The sequence below is a fragment of the Danio rerio genome, chromosome 1 (assembly GCF_049306965.1).
Source record: "Danio rerio strain Tuebingen ecotype United States chromosome 1, GRCz12tu, whole genome shotgun sequence".
Classification (NCBI taxonomy): domain Eukaryota; kingdom Metazoa; phylum Chordata; class Actinopteri; order Cypriniformes; family Danionidae; genus Danio; species Danio rerio.
The window spans coordinates 59181872-59202194 of record NC_133176.1 but is presented as its reverse complement, the minus strand read 5'-3'; the positions used below and the strand labels follow the sequence as shown (position 1 = coordinate 59202194).

Below are 20323 nucleotides of genomic sequence, written 5' to 3'. Positions count from 1 at the left end.
TATGATGTAAAACAGCTCTACTATTAAGACCACAATAAAGCTCTACTATTAAACACCACTATTAAGAAATTAAATCAAAGAAGGCTATAAAGTTTCCTTAAGACTCATATCAACTGAAGTGAAATGGGCACACAATGTCACCTTTATGAGGATTTTCTAAAAATAAGTGCTTTAGTCCTCAAAGTTTCATCAGGTCTCAGTTGATTTTGCTGGGTTTGTGTCCGGAGCAGAGAAATGTGAAGCATTTCCAGTACTGCTGTCTGATCTGGGAAAGGAGGAAATGAGTTCAGATACATTTAACCTCTAAAACATATAAGCTCGTTTATAATTCAAGTTTTTTTTTTTTTTTTTTTTTAAATAGAGTTGCATTTCCACACACTGTCTGTTGAAGGATAAAGTGGCTGAGCTCATTACAAAATTGCTTTTATATAAAGGATCATATTATGTAAAATACACTTTTATAAGATGTTTGAATGCAGATGATGAATAACCAGACTATTAGCCCTAATGACATTGTGCTGTAATTTAATTTCTTCAAGAAATGTGACCAAAAAAACTATTTTGAACTCACTATTTTGAAGGCATGTGGCACAGATACATTTGCATATCACCTCAGTTTGCTATAAGAGTTCTGTTGTTCGTACTGTAGGGGGAGTATCATGTTTGTTTGGTCTGTTTGAGTATTAGTAGACTGTCTGCTTATTATATGTTGATACTGATCCTTCAACAGACATTTAACTGACTATAAGAAACTTTGCAAGTACATGTCAACTAACACTAACCCCAACCTAACAGTCTACTTATAAACTAATGAGACTTAGTTGGCAAGTAGATGCAATGTAACTTAAATTCAACACACGGACCATCAAAATAAAGTGTGACCTTTGTTTAGTTCAGTTAGAATATCGTTACACCCCTAGTTCCCCTTCGGTTGGGGAACTCCAGTACTATAAGTGGATTTGATGTTCTAAATCCACGTATGGGAGATTCGGTTCAGAAGGTACTCGTCTGAAAGTATTGAACGGGCCAATGAAAGCAATGAATTGGCAGCGTAAGCTTGTGCAGCAAACGCTATCCTTTTCGCTTCAGAGACTTTTCTGATCGAGTCGATGAGGGTTCCTCCTGCTGTGACCAGCGATGCCGAGCGAACGAGAGTTTCTCCCGACCCAGAATGTCTACAAACGCAGCGGCAGACGGTCGAGCTGGGTTTCTCCCTTGCTGGCGTGCCTTTGGGTCCGGTCCTCCAGAGCGGTGCGTATAAAGTTGCAACTTCACAAAAAGAGCAACACAGTCGTGCAGCACGTCCTTTTCAGGACGGCGCTCCGACTGTGCGTTTCTGGATGCTGTGGGTTCCTGTCTTTGGATGATGGGCACGATAAAGATCGCGGCTAGCCTTTGCAAAAGGGCGAACCACCCCAGCTGTCCCCTGCTTTGCAGCAGGCACTCGGGCAGATCTGAGGGTTCAATGAGAGATAATACGTCGCCCACGGGCCCGCGTACCTCTCGCTCCTCCAAGCGCTCCATCTAAGCTTCGAGTGAGGGAAGCGATCCGTCTAACAGATGGTAGCCCTTACGCTCGATGACACCGGAGACCAGACATCCACCGCGGCATCGGAGGGTGGGCTTTCATTGTCCGATGATGATCCAGACCCGCTCGCCCCCTTCGGGCAGGTGAGCGCTGTCAAACGGATCCTGAAACAGACGTGTTAGCCATGCTTTCCCGGGCTGCTTCGGCCGTGGGTTGGAGATGGTTTATCCCCCAGCTCCTAGAGGTGGAGGTGCACAGTAGGCTCACGCGGACTTGAAGGGCACTTTTTACTGCTCGTGCCTCCACCCTCACCACTCTTGGTGGTGGATCGGCCAGGGGGTATGTGGCGATTCCTCAGGTTGAGTGCGCGATGGCGGTTAATCCGCGCAGCGCCTCTTCTTGGTGGGGTCTGCCTCGTCTCCCATCCAAAGCCTGTGAGTTTTCTGCTCCCTCAGAGCTAGAGCTTAGAAAGCTACGGACCAGGCTGCTTCCGCCTTGCATGCAATAGCCACCTACCAGCGCTACCAAGCGCAGGCGCTGGCCGAGCTGCGCGAGGATGGGTCCAAACCAGGCTTACGAGCTTCGCACCGCCGCCGACTTAGCTCTTCGGACTACTGAGTCCGCTGCGTGTGCTTTTGGGGAGGACGATGTCCACACTAGTGGTCCAGGAGTGCCACCCCTGAGTAAAACTTGGCTGGTATGCGCGAAGTCGACAAAGTCCGCTTTCTTGACTCGCCCATATCCCAAGCTGGTCGGCGACACTGTCTGCGAATTTACCCAGGAATTCGAGGCAGTGAGAGAGCAGTCTGATGGGTGATGTCTTATTGGCGGATCCGTAAGCCGGCTCCGCCCGCCGTGCCATCCATACCTGCTCCTCGCCGAAGGCGCCCGCCTACGAGAGCTGCACCGCCCCCACACACGCCTCTGGCAAAGCGAGCGCGTTGAGCACCTCAGAAGCAGGCAGCTCCCCCTGCCCAGAACGCCACTAAGTCCGGCAACGGACCGCGAAGCGTCCCTGGGACAGGTCATCTGGAGAAGAGGGAACTTGCTCTTCCCCGCTGGAGGGCGGGGCGCCATTTCCAACGGCACCTTTTACTGCCATGAAATTAAAGGGCACTTTTCCACTTCCCCGGATGTGACAGCCCGAAATCTGCCAGTCTGAGACACTGTGCTCTCTAGCTCGCAGGTTCGGTGCGCTCTGCTAGTGGCTCATGAGCACTGCAAGCCCTGCCAGTCTGGGACGCGCAACCTCTCAACTCGCAGGGTCTGCATGCTCCGCCTGCAGCTCACGGGCGCGGGGGGGACGGTCTCCCTTCTCCCAGCCTCCAAGCACCCTTTCCGGAGTCAGGGTGCGGAGCCAGAGCGAATCGCTCTCCTCCAGCTCTTCTGTGGGACCCTCGCGCTCCCCGGATCAGCACACCCGCTCCGCGCTGCCCCTCCGCGGGTACGTCAATGATTTCTGCGATGATGTCATTAGCGAGGGCTCTGCCTGCCTGGTTAGCGAGGGCCAGCCCCTCGCAGTGGCTCATACGCACGATCAGACTCGGCTACGTACTTCAGTTCTCGAAACGGCCTCCCAAGTTCACGGGCGGGTATTTCATCAGGGTCAATACCCTGTCCGCCCCTGTCTTGCGAGAGGAGATTGCTGCCTTCCTGGCGAAGGGTGCAATCAAGCCGGTACCTCTAGCCGAGATGGAGAGCGGGTTTTACAGCCCGTACTTCATCGTACCAAAAAGAGCGGTGGGTCACGGCCAATCCTAGATCTGCGCGTTTTGAGCCACTGCCTTCACAAGCTGTCGTTCAGAACGCTCACGCAGAGGCGCATTCTCCAATGCGTTCGTCCTCAGGATTGGTTTGCAGCCATAGACCTGAAGGACGCGTATTTTCATGTCTCCATTCTTCCACGCCACCGTCAGTTTCTGCGGTTTGCATTGAAGGTCGAGCATGGCAGTACAAGGTCCTCCCCTTCGGGCTCTCTCTGCCTCCGCGGGTCTTCACTAAACTCGCGGAGGGTGCCTTACCGCCCCTTTGGCTTGCGGGCATCCGCATACTCAATTATCTCGACGACTGGCTGCTTAGCCCACTCGCGGGAGTAATTGACTATGCACAGAGACGAGGTGCTCCGGCATCTTCGCCTATTGGGGTTGCAGGTCAACTGGGAAAAGAGCAAACTCGCCCCGGTGCAGAGGATCTCTTTTCTCGGGATGGAGCTGGACTCGGTCACCATGGTAGCGCGCCTCTCTGGAGAGCGCGCTCGGCTGCTGCTGAACTGTCTGAGGGAGCTCGACAACAAAACAGTGGTCCCACTGAAATATTTTCAGAGGCTCCTGGGGCATATGGCTTCCGCCGCGGCTGTCACGCCGCCCGGACTGCTCCATATGAGACCACTTCAGCACTGGCTTCAAGATCGAGTTCCAAGACGCGCATGGCATGCGGGCACACACCGAGTCTCTGTTACTGCGCTGTGTCGCCGCACCCTCAGCCCCTGGAATGACCCCTCGTTCCTGCAGGCCGGTGTGCCTCTGGGACAGGTGTCCAGTCATGTTGTGGTCTCAACAGATGCTTCCAGCACAGGCTGGGGAGCCGTGTGTCGCGGGCATGCAGCTGCGGACCTGTGGGTAGGTGCCCAGCTGCATTGGCATATCAACCGCCTAGTGCTGTTGGCAGTGTTCCTTGCTCTCCGCCGTTTTTCTCCGGTGCTGGAGCAGCAACATGTGCTGGTCAGGACGGACAGTGCGGCGGCGGAAGCGTATATCAACCGCATGGAGGGTATGCCCTCTCGCCACATGTCTCAGCTTGCCCGCCGTCTGCTCCTCTGGAGTCACCCGCGGCTGAAGTCGCTGCGCGCCATTCACATTTCAGGTATGCTCAACCGTGCAGCCGATGCGCTCTCACGGCAGCAGTTTCACTCTGGAGAATGGAGACTCCACCCCGAGTCTGTTCAGCTTATATGGACACGATTCGGGGAGGCCAAGATCGATCTGTTGCTTCCCCAGAGAACACTCATTGCCAGTTGTTTTATTCCCTGACCGAGGGCACTCTCTGCACGGATGCACTGGCCCACAGCTGGCCTCGGGGCATACGCAAGTATGCGTTTCCCCCAGTGAGCCTGATCACGCAGTTACTGTGCAAGGTCAGGGAGGACGAGGAGCAGGTTCTGCTAGTTGCGCTCCTCTGGCCCAACCGGACCTGGATATCAAAGCTCTCCCTCCTCGCGACGGCCCTCCCCTGGCAGGTCCCTTTGAGAGACAACCTACTTTCTCAGGGACAAGGCACCATCTGGCACCCTCGCGTGTGGTCCCTAGACGCGAGGAAGACTTAGGTAACCTGCCGTCCGCGGTGGTGGATACCATCACTCAGGCTAGGCCCCCTCCACGAGGCGCGCCCACGCCCTAAAGTGGAGTCTATTCACTGAATGGTGTGTCTCTCGCAGAGAAGACCCCTGATCTTGCCAGATCAGTTTTGTGCTCTCTTTCCTTCAAGAGAAGCTGGATAGCAGGCTGTCACCCTCCACTCTCAAGGTTTACATTGCCGCCATCTACGCTCACCATGACGCGGTGGCTGGCGGCACCGTGGGAAAGCATAACCTCATCATCCGGTTCCTCAGAGGTGCTAGGCGAATTAATCCAACTCGCCCCCCTTTCATGCCCTCTTGGGATCTCGCCCTCGTCCTTACGAGCCTGCGATCTAATCCCTTCGAGCCACTCGACTCAGTATCCTAAAGATTCTGTCCCTGAAGACAGCTCTGCTGGTCGTGTTGGCCTCCATTAAGAGGGTCGGGGACCTGGAGGCATTTTCGGTCAGTGACTCGTGCCTGGAATTCGGGCCGGATTTTTCTCACGTTATCCTGAGACCCCGCCCGGGTTATGTGCCCAAAGTTCCTACCACTCCCTTAGAGATCAGATAGTAACCCTGCAAGCGCTGCCCCTGGAGGAGGCAGACCCAGCTCTTTCCTTGTGGATCGTATTCAGTACTGTAGATCTTCTGAGCAGCTCTTTGTCTGCTATGGCGGACGGCAGCAGGGAAGTGCCGTTTCCAAACAAAGATTTTCCCACTGGATTGTGGAGGCCATTTCATGTGCTTATTTGAGCAGAGGTCAGCCGCGTTCCCCGGGAGTGCGTGCACACTCCACTCGGAGCATTGCATCATCTTGGGCGTGTGCACGCGGCGCCTCTTTAACAGACATTGTAGAGCTGCGGGCTGGGCGACACCCAACACATTGCAAGGTTTTACAATCTGCGAGTGGAGCCAGTTTCCTCAAGGGTGTTAGGTAATTGAGGAAACAACTCGGTGGGGTGTTGTAGCACGCTTGCGGTGCCTTTTTTTCCCTAACACGGAGAGATGTGCACCTTCCTGTCTGTCATTAAAGTTCCCCATTCGGTGAGCCCGGCAGGTTCCTCTGAGGCCCCCAGCACTGACTCAGCGGAGGAGTCACTCGCTGGCCCACTACGTTAGGTCTGCCCGCTGGTCAGCCCGCATTTTGGGGATAGGTCCCTGCTATGTGCGATCCCCGCTGGTGATCCCCATATGCTTTTCTGCCACAGTTAAGTCCCCCCACTGGGTGGACCCGTGCCTTCCCTATCCGTTAACCACCTTCTTATGCGCACTCCCCCTCCTTAGGGTTAGTCCATATGTAATTCCATTTGTCTCCCTATTGGGTGCGGATGGTCTCCGCAGCGTCCTCCCTACCGGGATTGCACGCTTCCCAATGTACTGTCGTATTTTCCTACAATTATCTAGACGCTAGCGACTCCCAAAAAAATATACCTATTCCGCAAAGCTTCTTTTGAAGAGGGAATAAGTTAGGGCCAAGGGCACGTTGGAGGACCGCGCCTTCCATAATTTGAGTGCGTCACGCTTGCCTGACTGCCCTCTCATCGGAGGCGTTGGTAAGGTGCAGTCATTATGAGGCTTTCAATGGACTCCCATACGTGGATTTAGAACATCAAATCCACTTATAGTACTGGAGTTCCCCAACCGAAGGGGAATGTTCGAGGTTACAGAAGCAACCCTTCGTTCTCCGAGGAGAGGAACGGAAGTACTATACTCCGTTGCCATAATGACTGTCCCTTAGCTGTTAAAAGTCTCTTCAGCTTAAAAAGGATAGCGTTTGCTGGCGCCAGGTGTGCTTATATGCTCAGTTAATTGGCGATGCAGCACACCTGCGCAAGCTTACGCTGCCAGTTCATTGCTTTCATTGGCCCGTTTAATACTCTTTCAGACGAGTAGCTTCTGAACCGAATCTCCCATTCGTGGATTTAGAACATCAAATCCACTTATAGTACTTCCGTTCCCCTCCTCAGGGAATGAAGGGTTACTTCTGTAACCTCGAACGTTATGATGGTAGATTGAGTAAATGTCTGACCTCATTATTGAGCACACAGTAGATCAGGAAGATGAAGGTTCCCTGCTGAGAGTTCAAGATCAGGAAAAGGATCTCCAGCACCTCACTGCTATTAGTGAAGAAACCCAGAATCCAAGGACAACCAAGAACCACAAACTGACCCAGTGTTTTAAACACTATAATCCTGCAGAGAAACAGAAAAGGAGATTTAGTCTGTACTAACTGTTATTTTCATGAAGTGATTAACTCAGAATGTTTATTACTTGGTTTGCTTCATCTGTGAAACTTCAGCGTTCAGTTTTGTGAGAGCTGAGTTCAGAATGATGACGATCCTGATGAAGAGAATCGTGTTCAGCTGTAGAAAGATTAAGAAATGAACAGTTTAGAGTTTTGTTGATTTTAACAGGCCATGAGAAAAATGTCTGTAACTAAAACTTACTGCTAGTATGACACAAACAGGACCCAGAAAACTCCAGATAAACCCTTTATCATATTTAATCCAGCAACTGATTAGAGGAAAACACAATATTATAAATGAATACATTTATCAACAAGAACTGATAGTTACTGATATTAAGATTATATGTGACATTGTTACAACCTGTTAACAAATAAAAAAAAAAAAAACAATGAAATGAACAACACAACTCACTGTTCACTGCCGTATCCTTCTGGAACCAGCCCAACAGACACACACACCACAACCATAGCAAGCACATATCCAATCACACACAGGAACCCACTGCTAAGCACCTCCTTCTTTTTGGAGCTGACCTGTGATAGGTTCTGTACACAGATGAAGAGCAGCACAGCTTCAATGAACATCCACACAAAGGCGGAGAGGAAGAGGAAGTGCAGAAGGCCTGCTATCGCCACACACAACACCTGGAGAGCATGAGAGAGGGTTATGATGATTCTCAGTGCGGCTGTGCTGAGCTGTAGAGCTCCTTCATCATTCTCACCTGCTGAGGGCGAATGAGGCTCAGGAACTGTTGTGTGAGCAGCAACAGAAGGTGAGCCGACAGCAGACTGATGCAGATGTTGATTCGAGCCACATTATTGACTCCAGGACTCCACTGACAAAGAGCAAAGGACAACAGAGCCAAACTGAAGAACACCAGACCCACGATCACACACACCAGATCCAGCAGATCCAGCAGATCGCTCTGAGAAAACATGCAGAGACCATGAGTGCCAGATCTGTGCTGCTCTTCAATGCTCTCTAGAAATGTTCTGGTACCGGTGGTGGACTGCTGCTGGTCTGCATGATGAGAGCGAATGTGGACAGATGAACACAGGAACACACAGTGTGGCTGCTGTTGCTGTTTAACACAGAACAACCATCTACAATCCACTCGCTGATATTCCAGTACACACAGGACAGAGAACCGTTGGGGTCAAACTCCTGCAAGAGGAAGAACATTCAAAAAAAGCATCTTACGATAACTTCTCTTCACAAAATTGGCTCACTGGCTATGTTTTTCGCAAACAGTAAAATACATTGCTCCGGCAACATTTGCTTGCAGCTCGTGTTCACAAATCTACTAGAGCAAGGGTAGGCAACCCTGTTCCTGGAGAGCCACCTTCCTGCAGATTTCAGTTGCAACCCATATCAAACACACCTGCCTGTAATTATCACGTGGTGTTCAGGTCCTAATTAATTGGTTCAGGTGTGTTTGATATGGGTTGCAACTGAAATCTGCAGGAAGTTGGCTCTCCAGGAACAGGGTTGGCCACCCCTGCACTACAGGCTACTCAAATCTCAAATACAGTACTGGGCCACATTTTCTCATGCATTCTCTGTACATGTCTTTTTCATATTTGTTTGTAAGAATCCGCTCAGCTTGTAGTGCATCTATCAATGAACCACACCTTTCCCTTAACCTAACCAATACTGATTTCAAGAATTCACGATTAGCTGTTGCTTTATACTATTATTAAAAAAAAATACTAATACTACTAATACTTCCCTTCTTAGACTTTACAGACCTGAAACTTGCCTATAGCACTTATTCATTGTTGCTCTTAGTTGTGTAAATTGCTTCCTTGTCCTCATTTGTAAGTCGCTTTGGATAAAAGCGTCTGCTAAATGACTAAATGTAAATGTAAATGTATTAGCAGATTTGACATTCTGTCCCTGCAGAGAACCCTGAGGTCTGAGATAATTGAGCCCAGGGCTTCAGCCTGGTCAAATAGCACGCAAGGAGGTTCGACATTAGGTAGGTATCGAAAGCTTCCCCTGGTAAAGGGGGAAATGACGAAGATAGCGGATTTATAACAAAATGGGCTAATTGGAAATTCAGCTAATTGGTTTAACAATGATAGTTGTCATGGCATTTACCAAGTCCCCGTTTACACTAGTGCGTTTTAGTTTTAATACGGTGTTTTAGATCAAAAACGATCCGCGTCCACACTAGTGTTTCACCTAGCGTTTCTAAACATATCTCCTTCTACACTACGCCACCAAAAACATATATCACGTGACCATTCGCACATTCTAGGTATGCGTGTTCTAGTATAAACAGGAAGCGTGTGTCTCGCTTGGCATTTGGTTATTGTTAGTCAACAAACGCTGGTTAAACAATAAACGCGATAGCAAAGAAAGAGGTCTTTTTGTGTACAGACAACGAGGTCGAGTTGTCACTTAAACACAACAAACGAATAACTGTACAATGGCGCCTAAAACAGACAATAGTGCAAACAATGCTCCCATTTCTGTGCCCATGTTGTTGTTTACAGTGACGGCTGGTCTACTGTCTTCCGGTAGTGTTAAAGCCATGTGTTATGGTCATGTGACAGTAGCTTGACAAAAAAGGGAAGGATACGCAATGACACAAAAGCCCCAATCAGGTAGCAAATCTCAGCAGCCCCGCCTCCCTTTTCAGATGTCTCTGTTTTCCCCCATCCACACTGAGACGGAGCAGCAGCTTTTCAGAATGAAAACGGCCTCTCTAGCGTTTCCAAAACGCTCCGTTTTCGGCACTCGAAAACTCCGTCGTAGTGTGGACGGATGGCGTAACCGTAGCAAAACTTATGCATTTTCCAACTAAAACGCATTAGTGTAAACGGGGCCCAGGATTTCACAAACCCAGACCACTCTGCATCCTAAGTTCAACACTATACAAGGTGAGCTACCAAGCAAACTGACCGTGCTAGAAAAGCTATAGATATCAGCAGGTGAGGCGAACTCTGACGATTACAGACCACAGATGCTTCTAGGTCATTTTTGTGCTGTTTATTATGTGCTGTGGGAAAAACTATGCGAAAACAACCCTTTATCCAGTATGTTCCTGTTAATGTCAGTATAAGCGCTAAAAGGGACAGAAGTTGTCAGTGGTGTAATACAACACCGTACCCACAAACTGCAGACAAACCTATGTGGTTTTCCAACAAATTGGCCGCGTATTCCCAATGAGCCTGTAAATAAAACCAGGATCTGCTGGTTAGGTATGTTTTAAAGCATGCATGCTGGTTTGACCTATGTGCTGGTCCTCAGATAGTCCAAAACAACTAGTTCCCATATTCAGCACATGACCATCAGCCATGCCTTTCAACAGAATCGCTCTAAATGAACTCACTCTGATGTGTCTGAAGGTGAAGTTGACTGGTTTGGTGAGTGCAGTGTTGGTGGTTTTGGGAAGTGTAGCTGAGATCACAGTGGACATCATGGTTTTATTGGTGTTATTTTGTGAGTTGAAGAAGTCGGCCTTCAGTAGATTCTCCATAGTGGTGTAGCTCATGAAAGCCACAGCAGCAGATCCTGTGGGACAGAAACAGGGTCAAATGCACAGCACATCCAGAAAGAATCCACAGCTGCTGCATCCCAGTTCACCTTTACAGACGTCTGTTGTGGGGCTTTTGTGCACAATAAGGTGAATAAAAGTTAATATCTGGAAGAGTATGACTGCTCACTGTTTAAATGTATGGTGAAAATCAGAGGATGCAAATACTGTTGACATACCTTTTTCCTCGTTACTCTTGGCAATCCCGATCAGATCAATGTCCATAGAAGCAGTTTTTGTGTCCAGCTGAGGGAACTGTTCTGAAGCGAATTTTGGTCCAATCGAGAAAACTTTTACCTCTAAAGAAAATAATGTGAGTTAATCTTTTCTCATGTATCTTTATTATTAGCTCAGAGAGTAATGCATGAGGATTTCTCACTTTAAAGAAATATCACTTCAGATAAAGTCTGACTCTATGAACTGTATGTGAAACGATGTTGCTTGATTCTCAATCTGCACCTTCACTTACCAACAGTGTCGAGAGTAAAACTGACATTGTCGCTTGTCTCTGTTGGTTTCACCAGTGCAGATAGGAGCTTCACACTTGCTTGTAATACACGATTCCCATTAGCCGCTAATTCTTTTGAATCAGTTGACGGCAAAACCACAGCGGATGTGTTCAGAGCCATGTCCAAAACCGTAGACACAACCTAATTTATGATACAAAAACACTTATAAATGGGTGCAAATATTTCAGTCATAACAGCAATGCTACACACACACACACACACACACACACACACACACACACTTTTCCCTCCTATAAACGTACAGATAATGGAAGCTGTGTAACGTTCTCCAGCTGCTGAAGTATATTCTGAAGGCATCCTCCCTGACTCTGAAATCACAGGTGAGCTTTATCAATACACCTGAAAAACTCTGAAAGTGCACTGAATAAGTGTTTAGTGTTGATTGTACCGTGCATTGATCAGGCAGAGTGATAGTCAGAGCTGAAATGAAATGGCACGTCATTACAACACATATACTGTATAATAAACTAAATATCATGTTTCATTCTAGGAATATCTCACCTGGAGTAGTTGGACTGGGTGTGGTTGTGGTGGTGATGTAAGACTCACAGTAGCAGGAGGACCAAGTGCTTCTGGAGCAGGTACAGGTGTCTTTATAACCATAGCAATTACAGTAATTACTCCAGCACTGGCTCTGGTACTGGTTTTGGTTTGTATTTCTCTGGTAGTAGATATTGTTCATGCTTGTGTTGCAGAACATGCGGTACTGAGCACCAGTGCAGACGTATGTGTCTTTATTAAGCACGCAGACGTACATTGGACTGACTTCAGCAGGGATGATGTTATTGCTGTAATCTGTGCAGTAGCAGGAGGATGGAGCACTAGAGAAGCATGAACAGGTATTTGTATTCCCAGTACAGCTACAGATACTGCTTGTACACTGATGCGCATTTATATCATAATAGAAATTATGTAAACTTGTGTTGCAGAACATGCGGTACTGAGCTCCAGTGCAGATGTAAGTGTCATTATAAAGCACACAGCCAGAGACTGGACTGACTCCTGTAGTGAGAGCGATGCTTTTTCCATAAGACTCACAGTAGCAGGAGGACCAAGTGCTTCTGGAGCAGGTACAGGTGTCTTTATTACCATTGCAATTACAGTCATTACCCAAGCACCGGCTCTGGTACTGGTTTTGGTTTGTATTTCTCTGGTAGTCGAAGCTGTGCATGCTTGTGTTGCAGAACATGCGGTACTGAACACCAGTGCAGATGTAGGTGTCTTTATAAAGCACACACTCATAGACTGGACTGCGTGCTGTAGTGAGAGCTGTGATATTGCCGTAAGTCTCACAGAAACAGGAGGACAGAGTGCTACTGGAGCAGGTACAAGTGTTCTTATTACCATTGCAATTACAGTAATTATTCCAGCACTGGTTTTGATACTGGTTTTGGTTTGTATTTCTCTGGTAGTAGATATTGTTCATGCTTGTGTTGCAGAACATGCGGTACTGAGCACCAGTGCAGATATATGTGTCATTATTAAGCACGCAGTCGTACACTGGACTGACTCCAGCAGGGATAGTTTTATTACTGTAATCTGTGCAGTAGCAGGAGGATGGAGCACTAGTGGAGCATGAACAGGTGTTTTTATTCCCAGTACAGCTACAGATACTGCTTGTACACTGATGCGCATTTATATCATAATAGAAATTATGTAGACTTGTGTTGCAGAACATGCGGTACTGAGCTCCAGTGCAGACATAAGTGTCATTATAAAACACACAGCCAGATACTGGACTGACTCCTGTAGTGAGAGAGATGCTTTTTCCATAAGACTCACAGTAGCAGGAGGACCAAGTGCTGCTGGAGCAGGTACAGGTGTCTTTATTACTATTGCAATTACAGTCATTACCCAAGCACCGGCTCTGGTACTGGTTTTGGTTTGTGTTTCTCCGGTAGTCAAAACTGTGCATGCTTGTGTTGCAGAACATGCGGTACTGAGCACCAGTGCAGATGTAAGTGTCTTTATAAAGCACACAGTCATAGACAGGACTGACTGCTGCAGTGAGAGCGATGCTTTTTCCATAAGACTCACAGAAGCAGGAGGACAGAGTCCTGCTGTAGCATCCACAGGTGTCTTTATTACCATAGCAATCACAGTTATTACTCCAGCACCGGCTCTGGTACTGGTTTTGGTTTGTGTTTCTCCGGTAGTTGAAATTGTGCATGCTTGTGTTGCAGAACATGCGGTACTGAGCGCCAGTGCAGACGTATGTGTCATTATAAAGCACACAGTCATAGACTGGACTGACTCCTGCAGGGATGGTGATGTTATTGCTGAAATCTTTACAGTAGCAGGAGGATGGAGCACTAGAGGAGCATAAACAGGTATTTTTATTCCCAGTACAGCTACAGATACCGCTTGTACACTGATGCGCATTTATATCATGATAGAAATCATGTAGACTTGTGTTGCAGAACATGCGGTACTGAGCACCAGTGCAGATGTAGAGATCATTATAAAGCACACACTCATAGACTGGACTGCGTGATGTAGTGAGAGCAGTGATATTGCCGTAAGTCTCACAGAAACAGGAGGACAGAGTGCTAGTCGAGCATGTACAGGTGTCCTTATTACCAAGGCAGTTACAGTTATTGCTCACACACTGGTATTGGTGTTGATTCTGATATCTTTGGTAAGTTAAATAATGCACTTGTGTGTTGCAGTACATGCGGTACTGAGCACCGGTGCAGATGTAGGTGTCATTATAAAGCTCACAGTCAGGGGCTGAGACTGGAGGCAGATTTATATTGAGTGAAGTGCTGTTGCTGAGGGTCTCACAGAAGCAGGAGGACAGAGTGCTAGAAGAGCATGAACACAAATTATTATTAAAATTGCAGTTACAGTTATTATTCTGACAATAGTACTGGATTTGGTTTTGATTTCTCTGGTAGTAGAAATAGTGAATTCTTGTGTTGCAGTACATGCGGTACAGAGCGCCAGTGCAGACGTATGTGTCGTTATAAATCACACAGTCAGGGATTGTGGCTGGACTCTGTCCTGAGGAAAGAGAGGTGCTGTAGCCATAATTTGTACAGAAGCGGGAGGATGTCGGACTATAGCATGAACAGGAGTTCTTAGTAAAACTGCAGTAATAGTAATTATAATAGTTATTATAATTCCAACATTCGTACTGTTTTTGGTTTTGGAACGGATATATGTCATATCTAAAAGAATTCAGTGCTGTGTCACAGTACATGTTGTACTGAGCACCAATGCAGGTGTATGAGCCACTATTAAACGTACAGTCCAAAATTAAACCGTCTGCTGCAGGGACACTGATATTACTGCTGAAGGTGTCACAGAAGCAGGATGAAGTATTATTATAACACACACAGGTGTCATTATTACCAACACAGACACAGTCATTACTCAAGCACTGGTATTGGTGCTGGTCCTGGTTTCTCTGGTAGTAGAAGTGATGTTTTGTAGTGTTGCAGTGCATGCGGTACTGAGCGCCAGTGCAGATGTACAGGTCATTATAAAGCTCACAGCCAGAGACTGGACTCACTGCTGCTGCTGCTGTGGGGGATATTAAACCTGAAGATGAGGAAGATGTGATCAGAAAGAGCAAATGACAAACCAGATTAACTTCTTTCTTCTGATAGAGAGTTTCTCAGTACTGACTCTCTTCTTTCAGGTAGTAAAACAGCTTTAAACTGTATTTTTTAGTAAATATTTTATTCCAACATATTAGATCTGTTTTGTAAATAAGATTAACTGATGTTTAGTAGCATCCTGTCATAGACAACTGCTAAAGCATCTGCTAAATTACTAAATGCATTACGTTTTAACAGTAACTATTGTAAGATGAAATTAATGTAAACAATAGCATTAAAAAACATATTGAAACACTGCTGGCTTACACTTACAACAGCTTAAAGTGACGACAGTCAACAGCAACCGTACAGCACCTGAGATTAAAACAAAAAAATAATTAAAGTTATGCTGTTTTTATAAATTATACTGTAGGCTACTCACTCACTGCTCACAAACGACAACTGCAACCATTCACAGACACAAGGTGGCGCCATTTGACTAATTTAATCATGTGACACAAAACCCATTTTGCTTTTAACCACCTTAATAAATGTAATTTTTCTGATGGCTTGTAGAGGAAGGAAAGGTAACGTTATGCAACACTGTTTCTGCTTAGTGTTATGAATTATAAGTATTGCTTGGTTTACTAACTAATAAATGATTAAATATACACCTTTTTTCTAAATCAAAATAGAAAAATCAAAACACTTACTTTTGAAAGCAACAAGCTCCATTATGGGATCCGATATCCAGCGGTGTGTTGTATTTTCATCAACCAACCAAAGCACTGACTGGAAATTAAACAAATTAGTAGGAGGAAATCCTTAATAAATCTTGGGTAATCTAGCCATTATTTTCCAATCAATCAATCAATCAATCAATCAATCAATCAATCAATCAAAAAAAAACGTTGGTGGTGATTACAGACCCACCAAAAATTGGCAAATATTCTTTATGTGGCAAAAGGCAAATTTGTTGCTAAAAGCTGCCAAATAACACTGTGATGATTTAAAAAGTAAAAAAAATAAAATAAAAATCACCGGCCACTTTATTAGGTACACCTGTCCAACTGCTCGGTAACGCAAATTTACCAGCCAATCACATGGCAGCAACTCAATGCATTTAGGCATTTATACATGGTCAAGACGATCTGCTGCAATTCAAAGCGAGCATGAGAATGGGGAAGAAAGGGGATTTAAGTGACTTTGACTGTGGCATGGTTGTTGGTGCCAGACAGGCTGCTCTGAGTATTTCAGAAACTGCTGATCTACTGGGATGTTCACGCACAACCATCTCTAGGGTTTACAGAGAATGATCCGACAAATAGGAAATATCCAGTGAGCGGCAGTTCTGTGGGCGCAAATGCCTTGTTGATGCCAGAGGTCAGAGGAGAATGGCCAGACTGGTTCCAGCTGATAGAAAGGCAACAGTAACTCAAATAAGCACTCGTTACAACCGAGGTCTGCAGAAGAGCATCTCTGAACACGTCCAACCTTGAGGCGGATGGACTACAGCAGCAGAAGACCACACCGGGTGCCGCTCCTGTCAGCTAAGAACAGGAAACTGAGGCTACAATTCACAGAGGCTCAAAACTGGACAATAGAAGATTGGAGAAACGTTGCCTGCTCTGATGAGTCTCCATTTCTGCTGACACATCCGGATGGTCTGGTCAGAATTTGGCATCAACTACATGATCAACAGTTCAGGCTGGTGGTGGTGGTGTAATGGTGTGGGAGATATTTTCTTGGCACACTTTGGGCCCATTAGTACCAACTGAGCATTGTGTCAACGCCACAGCCTACCTGACTATTGTTGCTGACCATGTCCATCCCTTTATGTCCACAATGTACCCATCTTCTGATGGCTACTTCCAGCAGGATAACGCACCATGTCATAAAGTGTGAATCATCTCAGACTGGTTTCTTGAACATGAAAATGAGTTCACTGTACTCAAATGGCCTCCACAGTCACCAGATCTCAATCCAATAGAGTGCCTTTAGGATGTGCAGCCGACAAATCTGCAGCAACTGTGTGATGCTATTATGTCAATATGGAGCAAAATCAGGTATATTTCCTGTACCTTGCTGAATCTATGCCACGAAGGATTAAGGCAGCTCTTAAGCAGTAGTAAGGTGTACCTAATAAAGTGGCTGTTGAGCATATATACATATATATATATATATATATATATATATATATATATATATATATATATATATATATATATATATATATATATATATATATATATAGATAGATAGATATCAAATTCCCTCTTTTCCGTGTTATTTACATAGATGAATTTCCTTGACCAACAATGAATTGAAAACAGGAAGCTGTTGTGTTTGGCAGTCCCTCCATACATAGTGAATCTACAAACATGCAAAATCAAGCAAATGACACAACTTTGATGGTAATTAATATTATATTCACCTACAGAAAATGCTCATCCAGTGTGTGATACCTGGAGTTGTCATAAACATGGTACATTGATTCTGTGAGTCATTTCAAACACAGAAAAGTAACGCAGCACTTAGATTTGTGTATATTTCCACTGCAGAACCACACAAATGCTGAAAAATCATTATTATAGTCTGGAAATATCAGAATTTTTACTTGCAAATTCCAGGAGGGACTGCTTGAACACAGACACAGGATAAAACCATTTTGATAAATTAAAAGTAAAATTAAAAATGAAAAAAAAAATCCACAACTTCAATTATTTTCCTTTGGTTTAGTCCCTTATTTATCAGGGGTCGCCACAGCTGAATGAACCACTAACTATTCCAGCATATGTTTTACACAGCGGATACCCTACCAGCTGCAACCCGGTACTGGGAAACACCCATACACTCTCACATTCACACACACTCAAACACTTTAGCCAATTTAGTTAATCTAATTCACATATACACCTGTGTTTAGACTGTGGGGGAAACAGAAACTTGAGAAGGGAAACTCACACCAACACGGAAAGAACATGCAAACTCCACACAGAAATGCCAAATGTCCCAGCTGAGACTCAAACCAGCGACCTTCTTGCTGCGAGGCAACAGTGCTAACAACTTAGTCACTGTGTCGCCTTTTCCATAACTTTAATATGTAAGCACAAAATTACAACAATAAAATACACAAATTTAATATATAAATACTTTTTATCACCGGCTTTAGCCTGAGGTGACAGAATTTGTCAAGTCTTGTTTTATTCGTAAAGTCTGTTTCACATCAAACAAAAAGTCTTTAATCACTGAGCAACTGATCCAGTGTTTGGGCTTGACTCATTTAAATAGCACAGCATAAATGAGCAACTATAGATTTACCACAACAGCTTATTTCAGGCACTTTACTAATGACAGAAAGTAACACTGCAGTGTTCAAAAACACACTATAGTATTTGTGTCAAAGCTGTCAGCGGGACGATACCTTTACTAAAACACACTTCAGTACTTTTTAGGAACTGATATGTTCGTATTTGACCCAACATTGGCTTATATGACAACCCAGCATTTTAAAAGTTATAGTAACTTCCTGTAAATCATTTTTTTTTAAATCTGAAGGTAAGATAAAGAGAGAAAAGTATAGATTTAGTTTTAAAAGATGGCTAATGTCTGTTTTATTAAAAGCCAACGCTGTCTATAAACATCTCCTCGAAAACCTGTCCAATCACAAACAGCCACAGATACGACTTTAAATATGGAGAGTGACAATAACTAATCAGTTTCTCATTAAAGAATATAAAGATGATCTTACCTGATCTGTTTACATGCAGTGGTCTTCTCCTACTAGACTGAATACTCCTACTGTGCTTCAATAAGTCCCAATTCATGTAAGTATTTGTTTTTATAAAGGTTATCTGATGGGGAAACTAACATATTTTTCAGTTGGAATTCAAATGGATATTCAAATTGATGCTCTGAGACAGAAAAAAACAAGATACAATTACACAAACATACTAAATAAACACAAAAAGCACATTACATTTTTACAATTAATATTTACAGTGTTGGAAATAGTAAAAAATAATACTTAAAACTGTAAAACTGTAAAAGTAGCATTACTTGCCTAAAAATGTAGTGCAAGTAGAGTAAAATTATCTGTTGTAAATATTACTCAAAGTATGAGTGAAAAGTAAACCTTTTTAAAGTACTTAAGAATGGTGAGTATTACGCTGTAAAAAGCTGACGTGTTTACATGTAATTTTTGGTTGTGTGTAAACGTAACATTCTGTAGTGCATTTAGTTATTGATCAGCAGACACAACATCCTAAGACATTAGTATTAGGTTAGATTTAGGTGGTGATGTCAGATGATTAAAATTCAAGTCTAACTAGCATAAGGACAAAGTTATTTTGATGACTAATAATGATGACGATATTTGGTTGATTTTGTGTTGGAAAATGACCAAAATCCAACAGCGAACCAACATCTTAAACCAACGTCATATTGACGTCAAATACAGACATTTGTTTGTCAGCTATGGCAACCAAAATCCAACATCTGATAGACGTCATAGTGGTAATGTCCACACATCGTTAAGCTGTAACCTCATTAGACGTTGATATTTGGTTAATTTTAGGTTGGATATTGACGTCAGTCTGATGTTGAGTTCTGAAGTCAACCAATTTTCTTTTCCTAATAAAATTCAATGTTTCCATGACATTGGGGTACAACATCAATTTGACGTCATGTTGACATCTTGTGCCTGCTGAGTGTTTAAGGCCATTTCTGTCACCACACAGTAAACATCTGTCATCTTGTCATCAGTGACATGCATCTAAACAGTCTCTGGGTCAATGCGTGTGAAGATTTTGGACATCATCTTGGACACTTTTAATGCTTACAAACAGTTTGCTGCAATTATGAATCATTCTTGTCTTGAGGTAGTGCATTATGAGGCAGTTTACCCTCTGTGTGAGATTTGATTGGACAAGAATCACAGGACTGATTTTTCTAATCACCATAGACAAGACAAAATACAGTAGTGACCGCAGGTTGAAGAAAAGTAGTGGAGTAAAAGTACAGATACAGCACTAAAGATGTTCTCAAGAGAAAGTGAAAGTCCACTTTTTTAAAACTGCTTAGTAAATTACAATTCCACTCAAAAACTTACAAAAACTACTCAATCACAGTCATTTGAGTATTAGTAATTATAATGATGAATTCGGATTTCTGCCTTCCAATTCGTCCCAGCATGGATCAACATTTATCCTTATCATTTAAATATGATTATTTAATTAATGAATAAAGTTAACTCATTGCTTAATATAAGAATGTTTAGTGTGTTTGCCTGTCTCCTTGTCACTTTATTTTCTGAAGCTATACCAAACTAGTTCAGAGATCACAGAGACCTCGAGTGGAACTGAAGGGCTGAGGACTGAAAATAACTGTTTCTATTGTTCTTTCTATGAGTTAATACTATATAAAATGTCTACTAAAACCACTAAAAAGTAGTTTTACTCTTTTTACGGTTAATTCTTTTAAAGTGATTCTACTTTTATTCAAGATAGACTTTGTGTGGTAAGGATATCTGGTTGAAATCAGAAGTTTCCATACACTCTAAAAAAAGGAACATAACCATTTTTTAAAAATGTCTGATG

The 20323-nt window shown here is 44.5% G+C and overlaps 1 protein-coding gene and 2 long non-coding RNA genes across 5 annotated transcripts; 1 reads left to right on the top strand and 2 right to left on the bottom strand.

The window, feature by feature from the left end:
* Window positions 1-7471: 7471 nt before the first annotated feature.
* Window positions 7472-11288, bottom strand: LOC100536910 (adhesion G protein-coupled receptor E3). The gene is made up of 6 exons (XM_021478066.3): window positions 11124-11288; window positions 10834-10953; window positions 10451-10632; window positions 8113-8277; window positions 7835-8038; window positions 7472-7757 (listed from the first exon to the last, which is right to left on the bottom strand). The coding sequence occupies exons 1-6, from the start codon at window positions 11281-11283 to the stop codon at window positions 7521-7523; spliced, it is 1068 nt and encodes a 355-aa protein (XP_021333741.2). The 5' UTR covers window positions 11284-11288; the 3' UTR covers window positions 7472-7520.
* LOC141375195 (uncharacterized) lies at window positions 10572-15737 on the top strand. 3 transcript variants are annotated; one of them, XR_012382854.1, is made up of 8 exons: window positions 10572-10744; window positions 10868-10967; window positions 11429-11504; window positions 11675-11765; window positions 11880-12023; window positions 12845-12998; window positions 13113-13315; window positions 13581-15737. It is a non-coding gene; the product is annotated as an uncharacterized lncRNA (long non-coding RNA). The 3 variants fall into 3 exon arrangements; XR_012382858.1 differs by lacking the exons at window positions 10572-10744; window positions 10868-10967; window positions 12845-12998; window positions 13113-13315 and adding exons at window positions 12114-12254; window positions 12369-12571 and having other exon boundaries at window positions 11092-11504; XR_012382849.1 differs by lacking the exons at window positions 10572-10744; window positions 10868-10967 and having other exon boundaries at window positions 11126-11504.
* On the bottom strand, window positions 11443-11738 carry LOC141375207 (uncharacterized). Its single transcript, XR_012382865.1, has 3 exons — window positions 11686-11738; window positions 11573-11604; window positions 11443-11492 (listed from the first exon to the last, which is right to left on the bottom strand). It is a non-coding gene; the product is annotated as an uncharacterized lncRNA (long non-coding RNA).
* Window positions 15738-20323: the final 4586 nt, after the last annotated feature.